This window comes from Mesoplodon densirostris, chromosome 2 (assembly GCF_025265405.1).
Source record: "Mesoplodon densirostris isolate mMesDen1 chromosome 2, mMesDen1 primary haplotype, whole genome shotgun sequence".
Classification (NCBI taxonomy): domain Eukaryota; kingdom Metazoa; phylum Chordata; class Mammalia; order Artiodactyla; family Ziphiidae; genus Mesoplodon; species Mesoplodon densirostris.
The window spans coordinates 22,709,746-22,736,971 of record NC_082662.1 but is presented as its reverse complement, the minus strand read 5'-3'; the positions used below and the strand labels follow the sequence as shown (position 1 = coordinate 22,736,971).

General features: G+C 41.3%; 1 protein-coding gene across 2 annotated transcripts in view; it reads right to left on the bottom strand.

Moving 5' to 3' along the window:
- The window catches only part of STX12 (syntaxin 12), a 35,056-nt gene extending 16,336 nt beyond the window's left edge, over positions 1 to 18,720 (bottom strand). The window contains exons 1-3 of one of the 2 annotated variants that reach the window (XM_060089246.1): positions 18,495 to 18,720; positions 5,575 to 5,644; positions 3,655 to 3,754 (exon numbers count right to left, since the gene is read on the bottom strand). In XM_060089246.1, the coding sequence (XP_059945229.1) occupies positions 3,655 to 3,754; positions 5,575 to 5,644; positions 18,495 to 18,612 (288 nt within the window). In that variant the 5' untranslated portion in view covers positions 18,613 to 18,720. The remainder of the gene's footprint in view (positions 1 to 3,654; positions 3,755 to 5,574; positions 5,645 to 18,494) is intronic. The other variant, XM_060089245.1, reaches the window with a different exon arrangement.
- Positions 18,721 to 27,226: the final 8,506 nt, after the last annotated feature.

Genomic DNA, 27,226 nt, shown 5'->3' with positions numbered 1-27,226 from the left:
CGTCTCAAAAAACACATACTGAGAGCACTGGCTGTGTGCTGAGAACACAGAAGTAAAAAGTCACCCCTGACCTCAGACAGCTTATCATCTATTTGGAGATAAAGAATTGAGATATACAAATAACAAATCAATACAAATAACTGCTATATTCAATTAGTACTATACAGAGTACTGTACACATTATACAGAGGCAAGTATAATCAGTAAGAATCTAAGTGATCAAAAGGCCTCCAGAGGAGGTGGGCACTGAAGGAAGAGTAAGGCGTGAAGAGCAGAGAGAAGGGGTAATAAGGCGAATCCAGGCAAGGGAACAGTGTGAGCAAAGGCATGGTGGCAGAAATTTGCAGAAGGTCTAGAAAAAGATAGTTTGGCTGGAACCAAAGGCTTTTTCATGAGCATAGCTAAAAGATAAAATTGGAAAAGCAGGAAAGGGGGTGGTCACTGCAGGTTTTAAATGCCAACATAATGAGTTTGGGATTCAACCTCTACAGAACATAGAGCAATGAAGATTTCTGTGTGGAGAACACGATGGGTACAAAATGATAACTTAGAAAAATTAGTCCGTGATGGTGATGGAATGGGAAAAAGAAACAAGTCAAAAAGATGACTACAATAATCTAGATTTAAGGTTAGAAAGACGTGGTATCAGTAATGGGAACACAAAGAAATGAACCTAAGAAATATTATGTGACTGGCTGTGGGGAAAGGGGTATAAAGTCAAGGGATGAGCCAAATTTCACACCTGGGAGAGTGATGGTAATACTGAAAGCAAATTCAGATAAGGGACTTTTTATCCCTTTTCTTGTATTTTAATTTTTACATAAACATTATAACAATAGGGAGAAAAAAACCCATCACTCCCCAATCTCACTATACAAAAATACTATCTTTTAAGTATATCATTAACGTTTTCCATGTTACCGTACTCTTCACAATTATGGTCTTTGTTATATAATACTCCATCAAGTTGATCTAGTAAATTTTAGGTAAACATTCCTTCTAGACTGTTCCATTTTTAACCAGTATAAATAAAGCTAAAGTGAGCCCCATTGTAACAGCTAATATTTATACCGTGCTTATCATGTACCAGTACTGTTATAAGTACTTTATATAATAACTCATTTAATCCATACATCAACCTATAAATTAGGTACTCTTATTGTACCTATTTTACAGATCAGACAAATGAGGCACAGAGAGGTTAAGCAATTTGCCTATGATTACACAGTAAATGGCAGGGGTAGAATTTAAATACAGGAAATTTGGCTCCGGAGTATATAGTTGGTTTCTTTTTCTTAGAACGCAGACACATTTGCATGAGTGGGAACATTAGGTCAAAAGGCACAAACTTTTTTATGACAATAAGCATTGTTAATCAGCTTAGTTAAGGGGTTTGGGTGAAACAGGAGGAATTCCGTATAAGATAACACATTAAATTTTAGATGAAGGCAGCATATTCAAGAGGAGATGTCAGAGCAGGAATTGGCAATATGGGCCAAATACTTAGAGGTTTAGGGGCTAGGGCTTGAAAAAGATCTGGGGATCATGTTCATAAAGGTGACAGGAAGCTCATAAAAGTACAATAGAAAAGATTCCTGAGGGAGAAAGCATAGAGTAATAAAATTACAGGATCAATGGCAGAGCCTTGGGGCACACCCACTTCCAGGCAGATATAAAGTCAGAGAAGGAGGCTGAGACTCAACCTGGGGTAAGAGAAAATAGGCCAGAAAGGGATCACCAGAGTTGAGAGACATGAAAACTACTTTGTAGGCTTTACTACAGAGATCATGGAAAGAAGAAATTTTCAGTGAAGACAGGATGGGCAAGAGGATCAAATGAAACAAAGAAAAGTGAATAAACTCAAAAAAGGCCACTGGATTTAGCAACTAGAAGATTACTGATGATAGCACATAAGTATGAGAAAAATGCTGAGAGTAGGATGTATGGTTTGATAGTCCAGTAACAAAAAGATGGGTGACAGGGCTAAGATTAATCAGATAAAGAAACAATTGAAAGGGAAAAGAATATTCAGCACAACAGGAGGAAGGGAATCAAGGATTTGTATTTCACCAGAGAGAATATGTCTGTAGATTTATTTCATGTTCTTAATGATCCAAGATAACGTAAGGGAACAAGAGCATGCATAATCCAAAAATAAATTCTATTTGATTTTGGAATACATTAGATTTATTTTTAAGCAGATTGAACTTTATATTTTGCTTAGGCTACTATTTAACACTTAAGTACTTTCAATACTCTGTTTACATCAGACTCTTAGACTCCCTTTTTATTACTGCTAAAACTATCTGCAAGTGTGTATTCCCTAAGTGCACAGCTGGGACGAGGAAAGGGGTGATTTGGGAACACTTTGAGATAATGAATGGCAAGGGGGAACTGGTCGTAGGTGAAATATCAGCATGAGTAACAAAACAAACAGCACATGTGGATAGTCAAAGGGTGATTACATTAAGATTACTACTTTGTAGCAGGATGACAAAAGCACCTAGTTTTGGTTCTTTTCTTTTGTGCAAGGGGATGCCAAAACTCCAAAGACTGAACATATACTTCATTAAACGACTTGCCAGGAATGGGTTAAACTGAAGATTTTCAAACTTTTTTGATGGAGACACAGAATAAGAATGTGACATCTTGACCTAGCACCATATATATAAATATGTATGAAAGTTTCACTAACAGTATTACTCTTATTACATGGTTACACACTCTGATATTTCTACTTTGTTTCATTTTTATAAATGATGATCACAACACACTAAAATTGTTTTATGTTCCAATAGCCACAATGCGCAGACAACCCGGGATAGGGAGGTGGTAGGCTTCATCTTTAGAGCCATCAGAGATAGGATACCATCATTTAAAGAATTCAATAATAAAAAGAAATGTAAGTTAAGTGCTCCCATGAATGGTACAGAAACTAAAAGCAAAATAGAATCATAATAGGCTAAGATAGATGGAGAAGGTTTTTGCCCTGGAAGAGAGAGGATCTGAGGCAGACCATGAATAATAGATTAAAAAGTCAAGCCACAATGGAGGGGGCACATCTGACTTCAGGAACGTCTGAAGAAAAGGCACGGCATATCAAGGGAACAATGAATTCCAGTAAAAATTGTGTGGTTTTAAAGGATTTAAATGGCCACTGAAGAAAATGACTTGAATAGAGGAATCTATTTCCCTGAGCATTTCCTCAACCTGAGACCTATAAATGATTCATGATGTGACATGAAAGTGGCTACAAAATATAAAAGATGTCTGCTTGAAATTTATAGATACAGGATACAAGAAAACTAGGATCAAGCCTGAAAGCATAAAGCTGCAGGTCAAACCCCAACAAGATGCAAACATGGACATTCTTCTCCAGTTAAACCCATTTTACTAATATATTATTACTAATAACAGCAGCCGCTACCCATATTGAGTACCTACTAAATGCTAGGCACTTTGCAAGATCTGGTGTGTACATTCTTCCTGTTGTCACAACAGACACTTATCCATTTTATGAAAAAGGAAACTGAGGTTCAGAGAAGGTCTATCTAGAACCAAAGGCCAAGTTATTTTTGTTTCACACACTGCCTCTCCACAAAAGCAAAGTCCTTTCTTATTAAAAAACAAGCCAAAACCCCACAAAATACCAACCTGTTCTGAAGTAGATAAAGGAAGGGGCAAGGACCCTAATTCCTTCAGTAATTCATTTGTTTCCTTGGCAAGCTGATTTGTAGAGTGTTGTAACTGTTGCCTAAGAGAGAAAAGATATGTTTTAGGATATTCTCACTTCTTGAGAGCTGTTGGTATCAGTTCGTTCTCAGAGTGTCTCACAATGCAGGGAATGAAAGGGCACTTGAAGAAATGGGTTCCTAGATGCCCAGGTTCATAACAAAATTCCAGAAATACTACCCAGTCATACTCACCTCCAGTCGTCTTCATATTACTGAGTAGAAAGAACCTGCCTCAATGAAACCTGCTGACTGGGTATTTTAACTCCTTGGGGAGGAAGGAAAAGCATTCTCAGCAGTTCTGATAGAAGAAGAGCAACTGCCCCCACACCTCAATCTAACAGTTTTTTTTTTTTTTGGTTTTTTTTTTTTTGTGGTACGCGGGCCTCTCACTGCTGCGGCCTCTCCCGCTGCAGAGCACAGGCTCCGGAAGCGCAGGCTCAGTGGCCATGGCTCACAGGCCCAGCCACTCCGTGGCATGTGGGATCTTCCCGGACCGGGGCATGAACCCACGTCCCCTGCATCGGCAGGCAGACTCTCAACCACTGCGCCACCAGGGAAGCCCAATCTAATAGTTTTAACACACTGAACGCTCTCTCAAAACTCTCATATTGATTTGCCCAGGAGTTCTACATGGGTTCTGTCTGTCACAGTCCACTGACTAGTGACAGAATCCAGGCACTGGAGGTTGGATGAAATGTGCATTAGAAGCACAGCTTCCACCCTAGGGAACAACCTCCAAAGATCTACTCCCACGCTCTTGCTTAAAGCTCATGCTTTTTCAGCTTTATCCTTGGCTCCCTATTTATCCTTGGCTCCCTACCTGTCCCTTAGGCCTGACTTTCTGGCTCTTCCCTCCAAAACAAAGAAGCCCTATACTGTGTAAAAAAATGTAACGAGCAGAGGGGGAAGGAAATTAAAGAGGGAAGAATGTGTGCTATATTAAGTGGGATTGAAAGGTAGTAGAAATATAAAAAAGGCTCCTTTAGACATGGTTTCCTCTACTATCTGGCCATTTCTACAAAGGGTTTAAGGGAGGACAGGGAAACCACACCATTAATTACTAACATTTTTTTCACTGCAAAGGGGCCTCCAAGATAAAAAAAATAATAAACAAATAAATAAATAAATAAAACAAGGGAGTCAAAACCAAGAGGGAGACAAAACAAACAAATAAGCAAAAAAACCCCAAGAGGCAAGTCAATCAGACGCCTGAGCATCGCAGACAGTACTAACATTCCCAGAGCTATCTCACATCTCCCTGGAAAAAGCTCAAAGTAGTAAGTCATCCTCTCACTTCACAATGTCTAGGACAGGAAACAAAGAATATTGTTCAGTGTGTGTTAAAGATGAAAACTAGAACTTCTAAAAGCAGAGATGGAGTCAAGAAGGACATAATAAAAAGAATCTATTCCACTATTCTCTCCCTCAGACTCTCCTCGGGTCATTCTGAATACATTTTTCTAATATGATAGACAGTTGGAAATCTAACCAGATTACCCGAGCGCTGTAGATCATCAGGAGGCCTCTGCCAACAAGGAAGCTCATTTAGGCAGAATGTAGTTTAAGAGTGGTAGGGATTCCCTCTCTGCTTCCCTAAATTGTTCTGCTAAACTGCCCAAGGGAGGAAAGAAGCAGCGTTCAAGGACTCTGCGAGGCAATGGAGATCACAACCCATTAATATATTTTGTTGCTCCCCTTCTAGATCCAGCTATGACCTCATATCCCACTGCCTCTCATTCTGATTTCACAGGCCTGAAACCTCAGCTGCCAGGCAGCAAGGGTATTAAGTGTATCCCCAAAAGGCCCTCACAAATCCCAACCTTGTTAGGAAGCTACTCACAGATTTTCCTGTAGCTTGCTTGAATCTTGCTTAGTTCCTAGTTGGCTCATCAAATTCTTTATCTGAGCAGCTGGGGAGAGAAGAAAAAAAGATTTATTGAAAAGAAAAATACAGGGCTTCCCTGGTTGCGCAGTGGTTAAGAACCCGCCTGCCAATGCAGTGGACACAGGTTCGAGCCCTGGTCCGGGAAGATCCCACATGCCGCGGAGCAACTAAGCCCGTGCACCACAACTACTGAGCCTGCGCTCTAGAGCCCACGAGCCACAACTACTGAAGCCCGTGTGCCACAACTACTGAAGCCCACGCGTCCAGAGCCCATGCTCCGCAACAGAGAAGCCACCGCAATGAGAAGCCCATGCACCACAACGAAGAGTAGCCCCCACTCAGCAATGAAGACCCAACACAGCCAAAAATAAATAAATAAAATAAATAAATTTTTTTAAAAAAGAAAAATACGTTCATCACGAGCATCCTAATTCTCAGATCACTGGTCTCCCTCCACATCCTGAATAAGTACATACAACTAATAGAAAGCATGCTATGATCAAGACCTTGGCATATATATTCCCATCTAAACCTACTTATAAGGTCCGCCTTTCTCCTCTAGAGTAACTGTGCCACTAAGTAGAGGGTGGTGGTTTTGTTCGTCACTCCCAGAGAACTCCCACATTTTGCCAGATTTCCCATGGCACTGGTTAAAATGTTCATCGCTTTTGGAATGGCCTTGATACCAAATATCAATTCACAACAATAAAAATTTAAATTCACTAATACACAATATTTTATACGGCAAACATTTTTGGAAAGACAATGTACACTTATTATTAATAAGTTACCACTAATTGAGCACCTCTATGTGCCAATTACTATATTAGGAGCTTTGTATACATAATCCTATTAATTTTCATAGCAACAGTCTGAAGTAGATGTATCTTCACTGTGCAGATGAGGAAATATATTTAAAGAAGTTAAATATCTTATATAAGGGCACACAAAAAGTAGCAGGGCAAAAAAATCAATCCCAGGTACATCAGACTGCAATGCCTATGTTTTAACTACGCTGTCTGTAGAGAACCAGTGTATCGTTTTGTTCAGATTACTCTACCTAGATATTGTGCTAAGATTTGGAATGGTCATGTTTGAATCCTAGATGTTGAAGCCCCTAACCCTGGACTAGGAAAGCAGAGGAATGGATTATCTCTCAATACGGAGAAACACCAGCCTGCCTGGGAATCTGAACACCCTTGTCCCTCACTGACTTCTGCAACAGGAACAGAGCCCCTGATTTCCCATGTCCTGCTTTCTATTTTCTGTTTCTGGTTGGCAGGGAGGACGATGGAGATTCCTTCCTTCCTTCATTCATTCATTTGCAGAGCTTGGAATTTTATTGTACGACTTTTTTGTTTGTTTGCACGCTTGCATTTTAAGAGCATTCCCTGTCTTCTATTGCAAGTAGCTGGAATACGGAACACAGTAATAGAATACTTTTTGCCCAGGGGAAACACAATTAATTATCTTCAAGTTTCACTAGAACTTCAAGAGATACTATAACACAATAGGTAATATATGGCTCCTCTAACCAAAAGACACTGTCCTTTGTGAGGGCCTTTCCTACCCTCTCAGGATTAATGCCCAAGTTTCACCTGTGAAACACCAGACTGCTAAATGACTGGCTTAGTGGAAGAAGAGGAGGAAACCAATGCATACTGTATCATTTGTACATATCTCATAGGAACAATATATAAACAAGGCTTCAATGTCCAGTGAAAACGAAATTGCACTTTTTAGAATTTTAAATTTTAAAAATTAATTGTTCCTGGGACTTCCCTGGTGGCACAGTGGTTAAGGCTCCGTGCTCCCAATGCAGGGGGCCCAGGTTCGATCCCTGGTCAGGGAACTAGATCCCACATGCATGCCGCAACTAAGAGTTCGCACGCCAGAACTAAGGAGCCCACGTGCCACAACTAAGGAGCCCGTGAGCTGCAACTAAGGAGCCCACCTGCTGCAACTAAGACCCAGTGCAACCTAAATGAATACATAAATACTTTTTTAAAAATTAATAAATAAAAATAAAAATTAATTGTTCCTTATGATAGGATGCTTCTTAAATAACAAAATTTGGGGGTCAGAGTCATAACCTTGGCCCTAATTCGGTCACCAAGGGTAGTAGAAAGGCAAGCTGAAGTTTATTAAGTACCAATTACCTTACAAAAACACAGATGTGTTAATAGCCTCTAAGTCTGTTAAGAAACAATAATTAAGCAAAATCTTCTAGGTGATTGCTGGGTGACTCTTCTCCTAAGTAGAAACTGAACAACCTAGTCCTTAGCAGCATGTACAAGTTATTTCTCCTGTAAAAAATTAATAAACAGAAACCTCAGTTAAACAGAGTTGGGAGACCAGAAGGGGGAGCTCGCACACCCTGCCACAACAGCCAAGCCCAACTGCTATGAAGAAGACTCCTCTCAGCCAATGAAAAGCCATGGACTCTTTGTTTGCTATACCCCTCCCAACTTCCTTTTCCCCTTCCCTTGCCAGGAGGGGGCTTCCACTTGGCTAGCCATGATTGCAGACCCCAAACTGCAACTCTCTGCTGATCGTGAATAAACCCCTCTTTGCTGGAGAAATATCTGGCAGTCTCTTTGTTTTAGGTCAACACTCCCTAGCCCAAATCCCTGTGTCATCATGGGTGTAACAAAGCAAAATTTTGCAAAGTCAAGAATATATTGGTTTGTAACACTTCAAATTATGATTTTATCTTATTTTGGGACCATTTTTTAAGTAAAACTATAACTCCACTTTTACAACAGAAATATAGAATTCACTTGATTAAAAAGTTGCCTTTTGACAAACTTTCCTAAAATATATCTATTCTATTAAATGAGGGTTTTTAGCTTATTGGTTCCATTGGAAAATGTAAGCACTATAAAATACTGCATTCTGCTAAAAAAAACACTATGTAAGATATAAATAATCATTTTTCATCACTAAGATGTATAATGTCCTTCTTACCTAAGTCAAATGGGAATCAGAATCAAAGCTATCTACTGGGTGGCCGAACAAATAATTTAAGAAAGAGGACAGACGTTAGCATTTACTGAGCATTCACCATGTGCCAGACACTGGGCTACATACTTGATGTGGTATAATAAAAAATATATTTGGTCTTTGTCCCCAGTTCTTGGCATAAAGCTCCTAAAACCCTTGTAATTTCCGGAGTGATAGTAGTGTCTTTCGTTATTCATAAAGGGTTCCTTTGGAACATACTGAGTTTACCTATTGAAGTGACATAGGGTAGGGCTCCTGATAGGCTTAGGTTGGGTGGGGTTAGTCACCAGAAAGACCAAGTGATTATCAGGTTGGACCTTTCAGTCCCACCCACCAACCTCTGGAAGGGCAGTGGGGGGGGGGGGTGAGGAAGCGCAGATTAAACTCTATAAATTCTTGAACTAGATTTGATGAGCTTCCGGACTGGTGAACACATGGAGATGTGGGGAGGGTATCAGCGCTCAGAGAGAGCATGCAAGTTCTGAGCTCTTCCTACATACCTTGCCCTAGGCATCTCTTCTATCTGGATGCTCCTGAATTATATCCTTTTATAATAAACCAGTAATCTAGTAAGTAAATGTTTTCCTGAGTTATGTGAGCTGGGCTAGCAAACTAGCTGAACCTGAGGAGGGGCTCATGGGAACCTCCAATATGGCTCACTGGTCAGAAGCACAGATAAGAACTTGGACTTACGATTGGCATCTGAAGGGGGTGGGGTGGGGGGAGTCTTGTGGGACTAAGCCCTTAATTTGTGGAATCTGATGCTAACTCCAGGTAGTGTCAGAATTGAGTTAAATTGGAGGACACCCAATTGAAGTCCAGAGAATCTGATAATTGCTTGGTGTGTGGTAAATCCACACATCTGGTGTCAGAAGTATTGACAGTGGAGGAAACACAGAAGTGTTTTTCCTTCACACTTGATAAGTATTATCTTATTAAATAAGCATTATTACAGATGGGCACACTGAGGCTCACACTGAGTGTTAAAAAACTCATTCATTCATTCATTTAGAATACCTACTCTACACTGTTATATGCTCTAGAAGATATTGCTCTCAAGAAGCTTACATTTTAAGGAAAGGAGATAATAAGCATATATCAGGTGGTGATAAGTGCTATAAAGAAAAATAAATTCAGGTAAAGGCTGGTAGGGAGAGGGTACTAGTTTACACAGGGCAGTCAGAGAAGACTTCTCTGATAAGGTGACACAGAGCAGAGACCTAAAGGAAGTGAAAGGTCAAGCCATGCGAAATTACTGGGGGAGCTCTCTAGCAGAGAGCATTAAGCACAAAATCCACAAGGCAAGAGCACTTGTCGTGATAGAGGCACAGGAGGCCTAGAGGGAGCAAAAGAGAGGTAAGAGAGAGAGGGGAGCCAGATTACATAGGGCCTTGTAAACTAGAGCAAGGACTTCGAATTTTAAAGAAATGTGAGGCCACTGATGGTTTTGAGCAGAGTGTCATAAAAACCAGAATTCAAACCCAGGAGGGCTAATTCCAATAACTGTATTTTTTATGCCACACTAGGTTCTCTCAAAAGGTTGACGCTTAAAGGAAATACACAGAACGTAGTGACTTAGGGCAGGCCTCCGTTTCCCAGTGTTCCACTTCGCCCCACCCTGCTTATCTGATAGCTTCCTAACTTAATAGCTCTCAGCTCCAGATAGACTGATGCCCTTGCTCTAACCTGCTCCCTTCCCCGACTCCCCCCCACCTTTGGGAAGGTTCCTGTGTACTCACCAGAGTTCAGCAGAGTGCCAGCACCCAGCGGGTAATAAGTAATTGCTGATTAATTGAGTTAGCCTCTGTTTTATGTCATGCCACCTTCAAGGCAGAAGATATGAATAAACATGAGCTAGGAATAATGAGACCTATACTCTAAGCCAGATTCGACCACTAACTAGATGTATGGCACCAGACAAGTCATTTCATGTTGCTGGGTCTCTTTCACCAATTGTATATGATATTCAGGTTTAACTAACATATGTTGAGTACTTACTGTTTGTCACAGTACTTACTATTTGTGTGGGGCTTTTTATTCATTAAATTATTACAACTATGTAAGGACTAAATGATCTCTAAGTACTCCCACCACTGCTCAATGCTAAAATTCAGCAATAATGAAGAAACCCTAGACCCAGAATGAGGCTGTGTAACCAAGCAGTGTTTTTAAGCCAGAGTTTGGCTTAGAGAGACTCTGCCTGTGTACAAATGGGACTGGACTGACGATATGCCTCTGATGGCACTGACCACATTCTACTCATTTTTGTATTTGCATAACCACACACACATACATACCCCTCCAGAAAATAGTTGGTTACAGGGTGACATATAAAGGGAAATGTTACTGGTACGGCAGTTCAAGGAAACATTTCATCTTACTGACTGTCTTTATATAGAGCATTCTCCTTAGAAACTCTAGAGGTATGTCAAAGTTTCAAGTTGTTAATCGTCTATCAAACCATATTAAATGCCCTAGAGAGCAAAGGGGACTTTACAGACTATGGGGGGAAAAAATCAATTGAAAATCAGCTGTTCTTTGTATATTCTCAGCAGAGAACTTTTATTTATCTAGACTTTTCTGACTTCTTTTGTTTGCTGAGATTACCTGAATTGGGATGGGGGGTGGGGTGGAGGAGGACTTTATAGGGTCACTTACTAGTTAAGCACCAGAATGAATCCAAGACTCCATCAATTCTATCTAAATTCCTGCATATTGATATTTTCCTAAAAGTTTTCAGCAAGACTCGGGTATCAAAAACTCAAATGATAAAGACAGTGGTGTCTACATTTACTGGAAGTATAATTTTTTTGTATACCGCCCTCCATAACCACCAACATCAGGGGTTTATTTGAAAATAATGACTTAATGACCCATCTGTTTTACAACTAAGAACTGTATCCCTTAAACCTAAAGCACAAAAAGAAATAGAATAGTGTAAATGTTTACATACATGCTTATTTTCACTTGAATGTACTTAAAATGTCAAAAAGTACAGTGATACTTCTTGGAACAATTTTTATCAAAATGGGCTACATCTAAAAGGGTTTTCTGGTCAGCTTGGTTAATGAGAAAACTCCTTTGCTAAGCATTCTAGTCAATAAAAGTTTTACTTTAGATTGATTTGTCACAATATTTTAGATGAAAATAATTGGGTATCTATCCTCTATGAAATGCTACATAATCCTGGAAACCAGATGACTAGGCCTCAGTTCTGTGTAAGCAATTTTGTTATTTTTAAAACTAGGCCTCAATCTCTCCTATCACTGACCTCTCACTTTTAAAAGCATGTCCTGGCTAAAATTTTTAAAAGACTACGAAGCAAATCAATTTATTGCACATTACAGCTAACATCCACACTAGGAACTACTCTAAACTGAACACTCTTCATGTGCTTTTAGCTGATATCACTTTAGGCAGAATGTGAATCTCCAAATGAACCTTAATCCAAATCAATGTCTAGTCATATCAAAAGCAACTAACATACAGGTAAAAATTTCTTCATCTGAGAGACTCGAATGCTCTAATTCAGTATATTAAACAAGCAAATATAAATTCAAAGAAAGAGCATTATTTACATTAAATGAGAAAATGATAGCCTATGTGGTCATTATTACAATGAGGTCATCTCAGTGTCTTTGAAAATTAGGTTTGCACTGCTTTTGAAAAGCTACAATGAAAATGACCTGACTTTTTAAAAGTAGCCACTATAGGACTTCACTGGTGGCGCAGGGGTTAAGAATCTGCCTGCCACGGGGTGGTGGTGTGATGAATTGGGAGATTGGGATTGACATATATACACTAATATGTATAAAATGGATAACTAATAAGAACCTGCTGTATAAATAAATAAATAAAATAAAATTCAAGAAAAAAAAGTATCTCTCTGTCAACTTCCTAAGACAGGAGAGATTTCTAGCAACAACAACAACAAAAAAGAATCCGCCTGCCAAAACAGGGGACATGGGTTCGAGCCCTGGTCCAGGAAAATCCCATATGCTACAGAGCAACTAAGCCCGTGCACCACAACTACTGAGCCTGCGCTCTAGAGCCCACGAGCCACAACTACTGAGCTCGTGTGCCACAACTACTGAAGCCCATGTGCCTACAGCCCGTGCTCCGCAACAACAGAAGCCACCGCAACGAGAAGCCCGCGCACTGCAACAAAGAGTAGCCCCTGCTCACCGCAACTAGGGAAAGCTTGCGCACAGCAATGAAGACCCAATGCAGCTAAAAAATAAAAACAATTTTTTTTTAAAGTAGCCGCTATACTACAATAGTAAAGCTCTAAACTAAACTGAACATGAATACTAAACATCACAGGTATAATCTTCTATTTACCATACCCATGACAGGACACGAACTCGTTAAGAGCACAGACTCTCAGTTAAGACTGCTGTGTGTTATTCCTGGTTCCACCACTTCCTAGCAAAAGTTTCTATTCCTCTGTGCCTCAGTTTCCTCACCTAAAAAATGGGAAAAACAAGAGAACCTTCATATGGTTGTTGTGAGGATGATCTAAGATAATATGAAGCTAAATTTAGAACAGTGTCTGGCACTTAAAAGAACTCAATTAAGGATAGCTATTATTATCAAACTCGAGACCAAGAAAAATGTACTTAGCAATGATAAAATCAATTAAGTACATATCCAATGCTAACTACATATCCACTGCTGTGCCAGGCACTGAAGCTAAAGACAGCTGTACAATGTGTGATCGCTATCCCCATAACAAAACTAATGATAATCTCTCAGTTGGAATAACAAGGTCAAAAAGCATGAATTAAAGACTACAGAATAAAGTAAGTGCTAAGCTTGCAAATTCAAAGGAAAAAAACAAAATGATAGCTAACATTTCTTCAACAATGTTGCAGGCACTGCTTTAAGCACTTTATATAAGTTACCTCACTTAATTCTCACAATCCTGTGAAGTAGAGTCTATCATTAACTCCATCTTATAGATGAGGAAACTGTGAAATAGAGAGGTAGAGCAATATGTTTACATAGCTAGTAAGAAGCAGATCTAGGACTCAAACCCAGGCAGTCTGACTCCTGAGCCTGCTCACTTAACTAAACTATAGTGGGGCAGGGGGCTCAACCAATGATATCACCATTTACTGAATGTCTACTATGTACCGGGCACTAGACTAGGCACTTTCAAACATCCCACTTTAACAACACCATTCATTTTACATATGGGGTAACAGACAGAAAGGGGAACTAGCCTGCCCAGGGTGAACAGTACAACACAGAGGAGCAAGGACTCAGTCACAGATCTGCTGAGCCTAAGGCCCAGGCTCTTCCTGACTTCACTCTTTCAAAAGCAAAGGAAGGCTTAGTTACAAGGGGCAGGATTTAAGCACAACCCAAAGGATTTTTATAATTTAGGTAGCTAGTGAGATAGGGAAAGATTAAAGAAAGGAGGAACAGAAAGGGCAAAAACTTGCAGCAAAACCCTGTGTTTAGGGATGTTAAGAAAAACAGCCTGCCTGTAACAAAGAGAAGTAGAAAATATGGCTAATTTGGGTTAAGATGACAGAGACAGTGAAAGCAAGGTGGAAGGTTAAGGTCTGACACAGCAGACAACAGAGAGCTGCCACAGGCTCTTGAGGAGGTGAGTGGTATAATGAAAACAGGACTTTAGACATACTGCTGATAGCCTTATCGGATGAACTAGAATGGGAACAGAGACACTGAGACTGTGCTGCTGGACTACAGAGGCTGAGATCATGAAGACTTATGAGGAGGACAATGAAATAAAGAGCAAGGGGCCAATATGAAAATAACTTTGAAAGAATCACCCAGAGGATTGCACACGATAATCAGTTTTAAAAGTTCAACTGCTTTTAATTTTTTTAGTAAACAGAATCATATCAATAAATTAGCAACGCTAGGCTTCCCTGGTGGTGCAGTGGTTAAGAATCCGCCTGCCAATGCTGGGAACATGGGTTCAAGCCCTGGTCCAGGAAGATCCCGCATGCTGCAGAGCAACTAAGCCCATGCGCCACAACTACTAAGCCTGCGCTCTAGAGCCCGTGAGCCACAACTACTGAGCCCGCGTGCCCCAACTACTGAAGCCTGTGCGCCTAGAGCCTGTGCTCTGCAACAAGAGAAGCCACCACAATAAGAAGCCCGCACACAGCAATGAAGAGTAGCCCCCGCTTGCCGCAACTAGAGAAAGCCCGCGTGCAGCAACAAAGACCCAACACAGCCAAAAATAAATAAATAAATTAATTAATTTATTATTTTTTTTAATTAGCAACGTTAAAGAACAGAAATGATGTTCTTTAATCTCTTCAGAGATAACTTGGCGCCTGTTAAGGTTATTTCCTTATATCTGCCTCAGCAATACTTGCCCAGACCCTTCGTTTCACAATAGGCAGAGTCAAGCAGTTTTCTTCTGTAGCCCACACACACTGATAACAACCCCTTGTACCAGGCAGTCAACCTTAGCTGTACCTATAACAACCCACGCAGTGGCCTGCCGTATTTCTGGCTGATATGCTCAGCAATTCCAAACCCACATATGTGAAAAAACCCACAGTTGAGAAAAAAGAATAGCTATTCTCTCAAATCTTCAATAGATACAGGTCCTTGCAGGACTATATGGATGTGGGCATATGTCTGGGAGGTCACATTCAGACTGTATACTTAGGTATGCTGGCCACGTCTGGGGGATAGGCAGCCTGATAAGTGGGTAGAAGCAATATCACCCTACCAATTTCAAATTCCCAGTGCCTCACTAAACAATCCCAAGGGGAGAACTCCAACTCACACTGACTAGGGTCATAAGATGTGGTAGGAACCACACAGCACAAGGTAAATGAGTCAGGAAGAGTTCCAAGATGGTAGAGAAACCTCATTCATTCAAATCTACTAAATACAATTTACTAAGCATCAAGACCCTAAATGATATGATCCCTGGCTTCCTCCCTGGCCTCTTTTCCTACCATGCTCCCCTTCTCTAACTGCAGTCCAGCCACACTAGTCTCCTTGCTATTCTTGAAAGCACTGAGGTCTTTGCTCCTGCTATTCCCTCTGCCTAGGATGCCTTCCCCCAGTTACTCACGAGGTTCTCTCCCTCACTTCATTCAGGTGTCTACTCCAACATCACCCCCTCAGAGAGGCCTTCCTTGACCAACTGATGTAAAAACATAAAATAGCACACCCACCCTCTTGCTCTCCTCACTCTCTGTGCCCTTATTTTTTTCTTCATAGCACTTACTATTTCTCAATATTGTTTATACATGTGCATGTATGCATACGTGTGTATATGTACACAAACACAAACACACACACATACACACACACTATCAGGGCAGGGTTTTGTCTGTCTTGCTCATCACTCCATCCCCAGTGCATAGCAGGTGCTCATAGAATATTTGTTGAACAGTGAATGAATGAATCTAACATATACTTGGGTCTGAGGTAAGTACTAGAAATATAAAGATGAATAAGTCATGTCCCATTTCTTCAAAGGAACTAACAATCTAGCAGGAGAGGCAGACACACCACAAGAAGAGAAAGTTCCACAGCCTCAGGTATTCCCCATAGCTTCCTATGAAGAGTAAAAAAAAAAGAAAGAAAAAGAAAAGTCACTTGTAACTTGAAGTGTTCACTGCTATAAAACTGTAATATTAATTAAAAATTATAAAAAGGCCGAATGCTGGTCATAAGAGACAGATCTGGTTTCAAATTTAGGTATTGCCATTTGTTAGCTGGGTAATTATTTAACCTTTCTCAGCCTGTTTCCTAACCCATAAAAAGAAATAATATTGGTACTTACTTCACAGGGTTATTACAAAATTAAGATAATGCATGTAAAGCACTTATATTGCCTGGCATACAGTATGTACTCAAATGTTAGCTATTAATGTTATTAATGGAATGAATCCAACTATCCCTTGAGCCTGATGCCTTATCAACAGCTAAACCTTATCAATTCTATCACCAGACACCTCTCCTATCCTTTCCTTCTTTTCATTTTCAGATCCTAACGGGTGTCTCTGATTCCAGTCTCTCTCCCTTCCAACTCAATTTACACATTTCTAAAGAATTAAATCCAAACCCCCTTAGTGTACCACTTAAAGCACTTCATGTTTGGGCCCCAACTTACCTTTCCAATCCTACTTTCCACTACTTTCTGGACTCCACCAGTCTAGCCAAATTAAATCACTCTACTTTTCTACACACACCACATGCTTTCCCACTACCATGCCTTGTTCATTTTACTCTCTCCTGGAATGCTCTTCCCTTCTTTACTCTCGAAAGTTCAAATACTTTCCACCATCTTTCCAGACCTAGCTCAGATGCCAATAATGTCCCCCCACCCCGGCCTCTCCCAAGTGAAAAAGGTGTCTTTCTCTCCTGAATATCTATAATTTTATTATATCTCTTCTATAGTAGCGATCCCTTTCAGTCATTATGTATGCCACAGGCTCCCTGTTGAAGGAATCCATGTCAGTTCCTATACATACTACATGCCTCATACTCAAATACATCCAGAATGAAAATTTCACAAATAGACATTAAAATTACATTTGGCCTCAATAAGAAACTTTCAGTATTGAACCAGAATATTCTGATCTAACCTGTATTACAGCTCCCTCACAAAAGGAAATTGGAACACAAAGTACTATACTTTCTAGCCAGTGGTCACATTAATTTTTGTTTCAAATTTCTGGATTTAACAGACCACATATTCTTCTTTCCACTTCCCAACTGCCCAGATTCAAACGCTTTCCATCAGAAACTTCCCTCTCTCATTATATATTTAAATTTAAAAGCTAAGTGATAGATTGTTCTTTAAAATATAGAACATAATTGTAATCCAGGACCAACTAGTTCTACCTATTAACAGGGTACAGCCAAGCTCACAAAAACACAATAATAAACAACAAGGATCATGATACCATTCTTTCCAAGTAGTTGCTGCTTCTGACCTCCTGTTTATAAGGCTTTGAGCTTATTTTCAGGCATCATCAAGAAATAACGTGTATTTGACTCATTCACCTATAGTATCATTCAGATCCTAATGGTGGGGAGGGAGTTTTAAGACAAGCAATGACATTCTGAAATCCACCACCACCTCTACCATGTCTTACTTGCCATGTGATTGTGGCCATGTCCCTGAGCTTCTCTGTGTATCATGCTTGTTCAAAAGAGTAACTAGGTGGGGAAGGAAAACAAAAGCCTCATTGGCTTGAAATCCAAAAACACATGCAAATCTTTTGCTACAAAAGACAAAAGAATGTAAACTGAAATGTTTTTGGTGAATTCTCTTTATTAAAGTAGAAGTCATCTCACCCCTCGAATACAAGTCATTGTATCTGATTTCCAAATTCCTTACAGGAAGAACTGTATTAAAGTCACCAAAACACATGCACTCTCCACTTCCCTTAATTGAAAGATTCTGACTTCCAAGAAGCCAGAAGTTCAGCAGAATGTAAAGTCTAAACCAGTAAACAACTCCCGATCCAAGCTGGCCAAAGAGGAAAGAGAGGTGGGTGGAGGGAGGCAGATGACAGGAAAAACTAGGCTGACCACTGGAGCCAGTCGACTCATTCACTGCTCTGGAGGGGACACACACACACCCTCCCACCCTGCGGCTGTCAGGACTGCTGTCTTGGCCCCAACACAGTAAGAGCAGAACTCCTGAGAAGAAACTCGAGCTGCAGCTGGGGCTCCGGACCCTCGGGGTGACTGGGCCTGGCAGACTCGGGATAGCAGCCCGCCGTATCCGGAGTAGAGCACCCAAGACGGCCTCAGGTGTGGCCCTGGCCGTAGCCCTAGTCGGGCTCCGCGTCCCGGCAGCCTCACCCGGGCCTGTCCCCGGGACGGCCCCCGCCCCCCAGCCCGGTACCCCGGCTCACTGGCTTGGCTGATCCGCTGGATGTTGCCGCTGCACGTCTGGATGATGCTGTTGAAGTCCCGGAGCGGGGGCCCCGAGGCCCCCGGGTTCCGGTACATATCTAAGGGACCGTAGGACATGACGAGGAGCCGAGACCGACTCGCCCTGCACCGCGCTCCTACCGGAAGCAGCCGCCAGACCCGACCAGCAGGCTGACAGGGAAACCGGGAAGAGAAAGGGCGGGGAAGGGGATAAAGCTGCGTGAGCGCTAGCCCCGCCCCCTCGCAGCGCGCACACGTCCGCCCTGGCTCCCCCACATTGCGCAGGCGCCTCTGGAACTGGTGTAGGCACGGTAGCTTAGAGACGTGACGCCCTGGAGCTTGGGGATGCGGGGCGGGGCGATGACATCATACCACTGGAGCTCGGATTGGAGAATCTGAGGTGGCGGTGTTGTTTATCGCCAGGGCACGGTGACAGAAGGCAAGAATTTTTCGATTAGCATAAAATTGTACCAGATGATCTCAGCCCTAACATCCTATTCTGTTCTATTCTGAGCATTCAGGCCCAAATATGGAGAATTCGACAGCCTTGAAACCCAAATCCGTAACCAAACTCCTGAAATTCCTCACTCTGCTTCCATCCTCCAGGGCTTTGTTAGGATTTGTGGAGCATTTTTATGGTTTACAAATCACTTTCATTTCTCCCTCCACCCCTCTTCTAGTCTAAACAATAAAATGGTAATAATAAGATTTCTTGAGCACGTATTATTTGTGATCCCCTCACTGCAATTCGGTTGTTCATAAGCTCTTTCACAGCAAGGGACGATGTTCTAACTATATTTTTACCTTCAGACTAGATAACGGACAATCGATTTTTTTAAATGTTGAAGTAAAGTAACTCGACAGAGCAAGCGTTATTATTTTCCCTTTTACAGTTGAGAAAGTTAAGACCATAGAGGTTAATTTGTTTTTCTGAGATTTGACTGCAAAACCCAAACACTAAGCTAATTGTATTATCATCTTGCTATGTCCCTAAAACGCATTCTCATATTACCAAATTCATTCTCCATCTAAATCCCTCCCCAATAGCTTCTTCATCTATATCCCAAACCAGGATTTCTTGGAGAACTAGACTCTCAAATTTTTAAAATCATTCTCTTAAGTAATTTGGAGTGCATGACCTCAATGTTCCCATAGAAGACTGCATTTTGTGAGTGTATGTTAGATGGAAAGACGAGTAGGATTTTGCTTTGGGAGGAGATCAAGATAGAGAGAAGTGAGGGGGAACTGGCAGTGTTTGTTTCCTGTGTTCTCCACCCCACTTCACCCCAGTCTGCTTTGCAATCTCTGGGGAATGATCAAGAGAGGAAGCTGCTTGCCTGTGTAGGAGGGGACCCTAAATGGGTGAATGAGCCTGCATTCAGCCTTAGAGATTGTGTAAGCAATGCTGTCTCTATTTTTCGTTGGAGCATTTATAAGAGCAATTTTTTCTCTTTAGAAAAGGACAGACGACATTTGGGTCCTCTCATTCTGGTTATTAAAACCCTACGATGTCTTAGAATCCATAGTTTTATGTCCTATCTTATAGTAAATCGTGTACATTGTACTTTTTTACCTAAAAAATAGTCTTGAGAATGTTTCCATTTACATCTGATTCTATTTAAAGTGAAGTTCAGTAAAGGTATTTTTCTCCTAGGATTGAAAACATAGTGGTGGTTGTTATTGTTGGTTTCTTTCTCCAGCTAAAATAAAAAGTGGTTTTCCATCTGTGCCATGGCTATCTTGTTCTATCTCTCATAGCAATACATTTGTGCCTTGCAAATATTAGATGTCAAATGAACATATATTGAATTTATACACGAAAAATAAAAAATAACTATCATTTCTTAAATGCCCATCCAGGTAATGTGAACACATTTTACAAAGTTATTGGTAATACCCAAGATAAAGCCCATCTGATAAAGTGGCTTTATATGGTCTGACAAAGTGAGGTTTATTAACTTACTGCTGCAAGGGGGACTACACACCAGAGGAATCATGAGGTATCTCACCAAGCACAGGAGAGATAGAATTATTCCAGGATTTGGAAAGATGGAGTGTAGGTAAAATTTAAAAGAAGCAGTGTTTTTGATAGCCTCAAAGCACACCAGGCTATGTGTAAAGGGATTATCGTCAGGCCTGAGCTAACAAGAAGACTCAGAATCCTGTTTCCTTGGAAACTACAGCGTGAAGATAAATGTGGAATGCTGTATCTGGAAACCCCTTATCTGAAGCTCTGCACCTGGGTTGGAAATTGAGGCTGCTTCTCCGTGTCAAAGTAACTCAGATCCTCCAGGCGAGAGTGGAATATTCCGTTCTTACTGATATTTCAAATAGCAAATTTTCTGAAAAAGCAGTGCTTTTAGAAAATGAGGTTTCTCAGCATTATGTCTTTTTGCTAATTGACAAAAACAGTTTTCATGGTTCGAACCCATCAAGGTGAGATTAGCTCCTTGGTAACAGATAAGGAAACTGGTGTTCTCTAGAGGTTCTGGGCACTTGCCCAATGTCATCCAGCTATTAAATTGCAGAGCCATGATTCATACATATTCTATGACCCAGCAATTCTACTCCTACCTATATACTCAACAGATGTGCATCCATATGTGTTCTAAAAACCAAGTATAGGAAAGTTCATGACAGCACTTTTTACGACTAAGCAGCATTTCTCTGTATTAATTTTTATTGCATCATAATTAACACACAATAGAATACACAGGTATTAAGTGTTCATTTCAATGAATTTTGACATTTGTATATACCCACGTAACCACCATCCAAACTGGGAAATAGAACACTTTCACTGTTACCCAAGAAAGTTTCTTCAGGCTGTGTTCCTTTTTTTTTCTTTTAAGAGATGCTTTTCTTTTGTATGTCTTTTTAATTTTTATTTATCTATTTAAATTTATTTATTTTATTTATTTATTTTTGGCTCCGCTGGGTCTTCGTTGCTGCATGCAGGCTTCTCTAGTTGCGGCGAGCAGGGGCTACTCTTCGTCGCGGTGCGCAGGCTTCTCATTGCAGTGACTTCTCTTGTTGTGGAGCATGGGCTTTAGGCGCTCGGGCTTCAGTAGTTGTGGCACACGGGCTCAGTAGTTGTGGCACACGGGCTCAGTAGTTGTGGCTTGCGGGCTCTAGAGAGCAGGCTCAGTAGTTGTGGCACACGGGCTTAGTTGCTCCGCAGCATATGGGATCCTCCCGGACCAGGGCTCGAACCGGTGTCCCCTGCATTGGCAGGTGGATTCTTAACCACTGCACCACCAGGGAAGTCCAGGCTGTGTTCCTTTCTAATCAATTCTCCTCATCCCCAGAAATCACTGTCTGAGTTTTATCATTACAGATTAGTTTTGCCTATTCTCAGGCTTCATCAAGAAGGGATCATATGTTATGTATTCTTTAGTGTTGGCTTATTTCAATTAACATAATGTTTTTGAGATTTATCCATGATATTGCATATGTCAGTGGTTTGGTCTTTATTGCTGAGTAGTATTTTATCATACGATCTTACTACAATTTGATTATCCATTCTCTTATTTATGGGCATTTGGATAGTTTCCAGTTCGAAGCTATTATGAAGATGGCCAGAGCAGCATTTATTTTTACAAGTTCCAAACTGGAAACAGCCCAAATGTACATCAACAGTAGGATGGATAAATTGTAGTATCATAGAGCATGAAAATTAATGGCCTACTGCTATGTGAGCAATGTGGGTGACCTTGTCCAACATAATGTCTAGCAAAAGAAGCAGACAAAAATGAGTACATTCTGTATTATCCCATATTTATTAGGTTCAAAACCAGCAAAATGAATCTATATTATTAAAATTCAGAATAGCATGTAGTTAGTTTTTTGGTTTGGTTTGGTTTGGTTTTTTGCCTTGCTGTGCAGCTTACTGGATCTCAGTTCCCCGACCAGGGATTGAACCCGGGCCACGGCAATGAAAACCTGGAATCCTAAGCACTAGGCCACCATGGAGCTCTCAGTTTTGAGGAAGAGAGGGAGTGACTAGGAATGGGCACATGAGATGGGCTAGGGTGCTGGTAGCAGTCTTTCTTGATCCGGATGGTGATTATATAATTGCGTTTACTTTGTGAAAATTCATCAAGTCATACATTTGTGATGTGTGTCCTCTTCTGTATATATGCTACACTTCAGTAAATACATCTCATATTTTAAAAATAAAGTATCATTATCACCAATATGACAAGCTTTCTGGGAAATGTAGGGAAGAGTCAGTGGAGAAATTCAAAGAAGTTTGCAAAGAAGACTGTGTTAAAATTTGCACTCATCATATATTGCCAGTGGGAATGCAAACTTGTACAACCACTTGGAAAAGTTTGTCAGTTTCTTAGAAAATTAAACATAAATTTATCACGCAATCCAGCAATCCCACTGCCAGGTATTTACCCAAGAGAAATGAAAGCACATGTTCATATAAAGATGTGTATGCAAATGTGTTAGCTTTATTCATAGTAACCAAAAATTAGAAATAACTCAAATATACGTCAGCTGCTGAATAGATAAACAAATTGTGGTACATCTATCAATGGAAAACTTTTCAGCTATAAGAAGGAACAAACTACTGAAACACGGAATAAATTTACTGAGACGTGAAACAACATGGATGAATCTCAAATGCATATGCTAAATGAAAGAAGTCAGACATGAAAGTCTACATACTGTTTGATTCCATTTATATGACATTCTGGAAAAGGCAAGGCTATAAGGATAGATATCAGATTAATGGTTGCCAGGGGCTGGATCTGGGGGAGGGAACTGACTGCCAAGGGGCACAAGGAAAGTTTTTGTGCTGATGGAAATGTTCCATGTCTTGATTGTGGTGACTACACAACTGCATACATCCATCAAAATCTTTTTGATCTATACACTGAGAAGGATAACTTTTACCATATGCAAATTACATCTTATTAAACTTAAAGAAAAATGGCACTCTAAGGATCAGTGTAATGAAGTGGCACGCATGAGGTGGGTAATGTGGAGTTGAAAAAAAGATATAAAAGTTGTGGGCTGCATGAATCTGGGGATAAAGTGATCTGGAGATAAAGTAAATTTGGAAGCAAAAACAAATGAACAGGGCTTCCCTGGTGGCGCAGTGGTTGGGAGTCCGCCTGCCAATGCAGGGGACACAGGTTCGAGCCCTGGTCTGGGAGGATCCCACATGCCGCGGAGCAACCAGGCCCGTGAGCCACAACTACTGAGCCCGCGCACCTAGAGCCCGTGCTCCGCAACAAGAGAAGCCGCCACAATGAGAAGACTGTGCACTGCAACTAAGAGTAGCCCCCACTTGCCGCAACTGGAGAAGGTCCATGTGCTACATCGAAGACCCAATGCAGCCAAAAAAGTAAAAATAAATTAAATAAATTTTTTAAAAAAGTGAACATGTATGTTCACTCTATTTTTTCACTGTTTTCTCTCTCAAGAAACAGAAAATGTAGATTCTGTGGTCTTGCATAATAATAGCTTAAAAAATCGAGTGCATACTAGGTGCCAAGCACTGTTCTAGAGACTTCTACATACATTATTTAATCCTCACAACAACCCTAAGTAGAGATAGAACTCACACACAGGCAGTCTGACTTCAGAGCTAACCACAGCCTGACACAGTCTCACTTTTCAAGTAGAGTTGATGATCTGCTTCAGTGACAGCCTGACAAGCACTGACAGGCAAAGTGGTTATTTGACGCCAGTTATAACTAAGAAATATGAACTTTCCCCCAAATGCCAACTTTCATTACTGCCTTCAAAATCCAGAGATTCACATAGTTGTTAATCAATCTTATTGGTCAAAGGTCAACGTGGTAGCCAGTCTCCAAGATGGACCCCAGTGGTTCTGCCTCCTGATATGAATGCACATAGGTAGTCCCATTCCACATTGAATAGTGTAATTTTTAAAAAATTTATTTACTTATTTTTGGTTGCGTTGGGTCTTTGTTGCTGTGTGCAGGCTTTCTCTAGTTGCAGCGAGCAGGTGTTACTCTTTGGTGCAGTGCGCAGGCTTCTCATTGTGGTGGCTTCTCTTGCTGCGGAGCACAGGCTCTAGGCGCACAGGCTTCAGTAGTTGTGGCATGTAGGCTCAGTAGTTGTGGCGCACGGGTTTAGTTGCTCCATGGCTTGTGGGATCTTCCCGGACCAGGACTAGAACCGGTGTGCCCTTCATTGGCAGGCGGATTCTTAACCACCGTGCCACCAGGGAAGTCCAGTGTCAGTAATTTGTCCGCTGTAACCAATAGGGTATCGCAGAAATGATGCAGTGTGACATCCAAAGATAGGCCATGAAAGACATTGCAGCTTCTGCCTTGTGCCTTGTTCTCTTAAATTCGGTTTGGTTCCAAAATCCATTCTCTATGTGGCAGATTTTATATATATATATACATATATATATATATATGTATATATATATAATTTTTTTTTCCGTATGCGGGCATCTCACTGTTGTGGCCTCTCCCGTTGCGGAGCACAGGCTCCGGACGCACAGGCTCAGCGGCCACGGCTCATGGGCCCAGCTGCTCCACGGCATGTGGGATCTTCCCAGACCAGGGCACGAACCCACATCCCCTGCATCGGCAGGTGGACTCTCAACCACTGTGCCACCAGGGAAGCCCTATATACATATTTTTTAAATAAATTTATTTATTTATTTTGGGCTGCGTTGGGTCTTCGTTGTTGGGTCTTCGTTGTTGCGCGCAGGCTTTCTCTAGTTGCGGCGAGCAGGGGCTTCTCTTCACTGTGGTGCGTGGGCGTCTTGTTGCGGTGGCTTCTCTTGTTCCGGAGCTCAGGCTCTAGGCACATGGGCTTCAGTAGTTGTGGAACATGGGCTCAGTAGTTGTGGCTCGCGGGCTCTAGAGAGCAGGCTCAGTAGTTGTGGCACACGGGCTTAGTTGCTCCGCAGCATTTGGGATCTTCCCGGACCAGGGCCGAACCCGTGTCCCCTGCATTGGCAGGTGGATTCTTAACCACTGCGCCACCAGGGGGGTCCGGCAGATAATATTTTTTAAAATAGCCTTCACAGTAGCTTCCATCCCACATGCTCTTCTACTTTGTCACCTCCTCATCAAGAGAAGGGATCTATGTCCCCTCCCCTTGAGTCTGGATGGACTCCTGACTGCTTTGACCAATAAAATGCTGCAGAAGTGAGGTAATGTGACCTCTGAGGACAGGTCAGATGATGAAACACAGCTTCAGATTTGTTCACTTGTGCTTGGAGTCTTGATCCACCATGGAAGAAGTCTGATTACCTTGAGGCCACCGTGTTGGAGAAGGAAAGGTATATATGGAGGGGCCCTACATAGGTGCTTCAGTCAGCATTACTAGACTTTGTCATCTCAGTCCAGGCACTAGATACACAAGTAAGCAGAGCCTTCAGATAGATGATTTCAGTTCCAATAAGTTTCCTTCAGCTTTTGAATCTTCCCAGTTGAGGACCCAGACATTAAAGAACAAAGACCAGTCGTCCCCACAGTGCCCTGTCCAAATTCTTGATCAACAGAGTTTGTGGGCATATTAAAATGTTTGCTTTAAAACACTAAATTTTGGGGAGTTCCCTGGCGGTCCAGTGGTTAGGACTCAGTGCTTTCACTGCCTTGGTCAGGGAGCTAAGATTCCACAAGCCCCCGGCACAGCCAAAAAAAAAAAAAAAAAAAACACCTAAATTTGGGGGTAATTTGTTATGCAGGAATAATAACCACAAGACTCTGTATGTCCTGACAGTTTGGACCTTCCCGAAAACAGCCCATCCCCCAAAATCCTCGAACTGACGGTTAGCTGAAGATAGCTATACTGCAGGTAACATATGGTCTAAACTGAAAAGGATGCAACCAAAATCCTGCTAAGTTGCTTCTAAGGTTAGTTAGAGTGGTTGAAGGACTTCCTGAAGAACTAGATGATATCTTTCTCTGTTTATACTGTATTCTTCCCCTACAGCGGTTTATACGGCTGTGTAAATGGGTAAATTAAGGTAATTCACACCATAAATGTAGTCATAAACATAACCTACTGTCGTAGTCTGTTTGGGCTGCTATAACAACATATCACAGACCGGGTAGCTTATAAACAACAGAAATTTATTTTTCACATTTCTGGCAGCTGGGAGGTTCAAGATCAAGGGGTCAGCATGGTCGCATTCTAGTGAGGGCCCTCTTCCAGATTCATAGCTGGCACCTTCTGGCTCTGTCCTCATATGGTAGAAGGGGCAAGGGATTTCTTTGGAGCATCCTTTATGAGGGCACTAATCCCATTCATGAGGGCAGAACCTAAGCTCCTCCTAAAGGCCCCACCTCCTAATACTACCATCTCTAGGCGTTAGGATCTCAACATATGAATCCGGCGGAGAGGAGAGGGGCAGTAAACATTCAGACCATAGCACCTATAAAACTATCATTATTTAGAGAAAATAAGTTGTCATTGCACCTATAGAACAGAATGACCAGGATGTGACAGTGATAATGTCTGAAAGGCACCTGTTATTTAGAAACCTACTAGCACCAATGTTTCAAACCAATACATTCCTCTCCTTGAGATGACATCTCAAAAACCTTTCACTCATACCTTATAAAGATTCATCCCATATTAATTTTGAGTAATAATGGTAAATATAAAATCAAGGAACAATGGTGTTGTCCAATATTCCATTAAATGGGAGCCTCATGAGGAGAGGAACTTTGTCAATTGTCTTCACTGCTGTATCCTCATTGCTTAC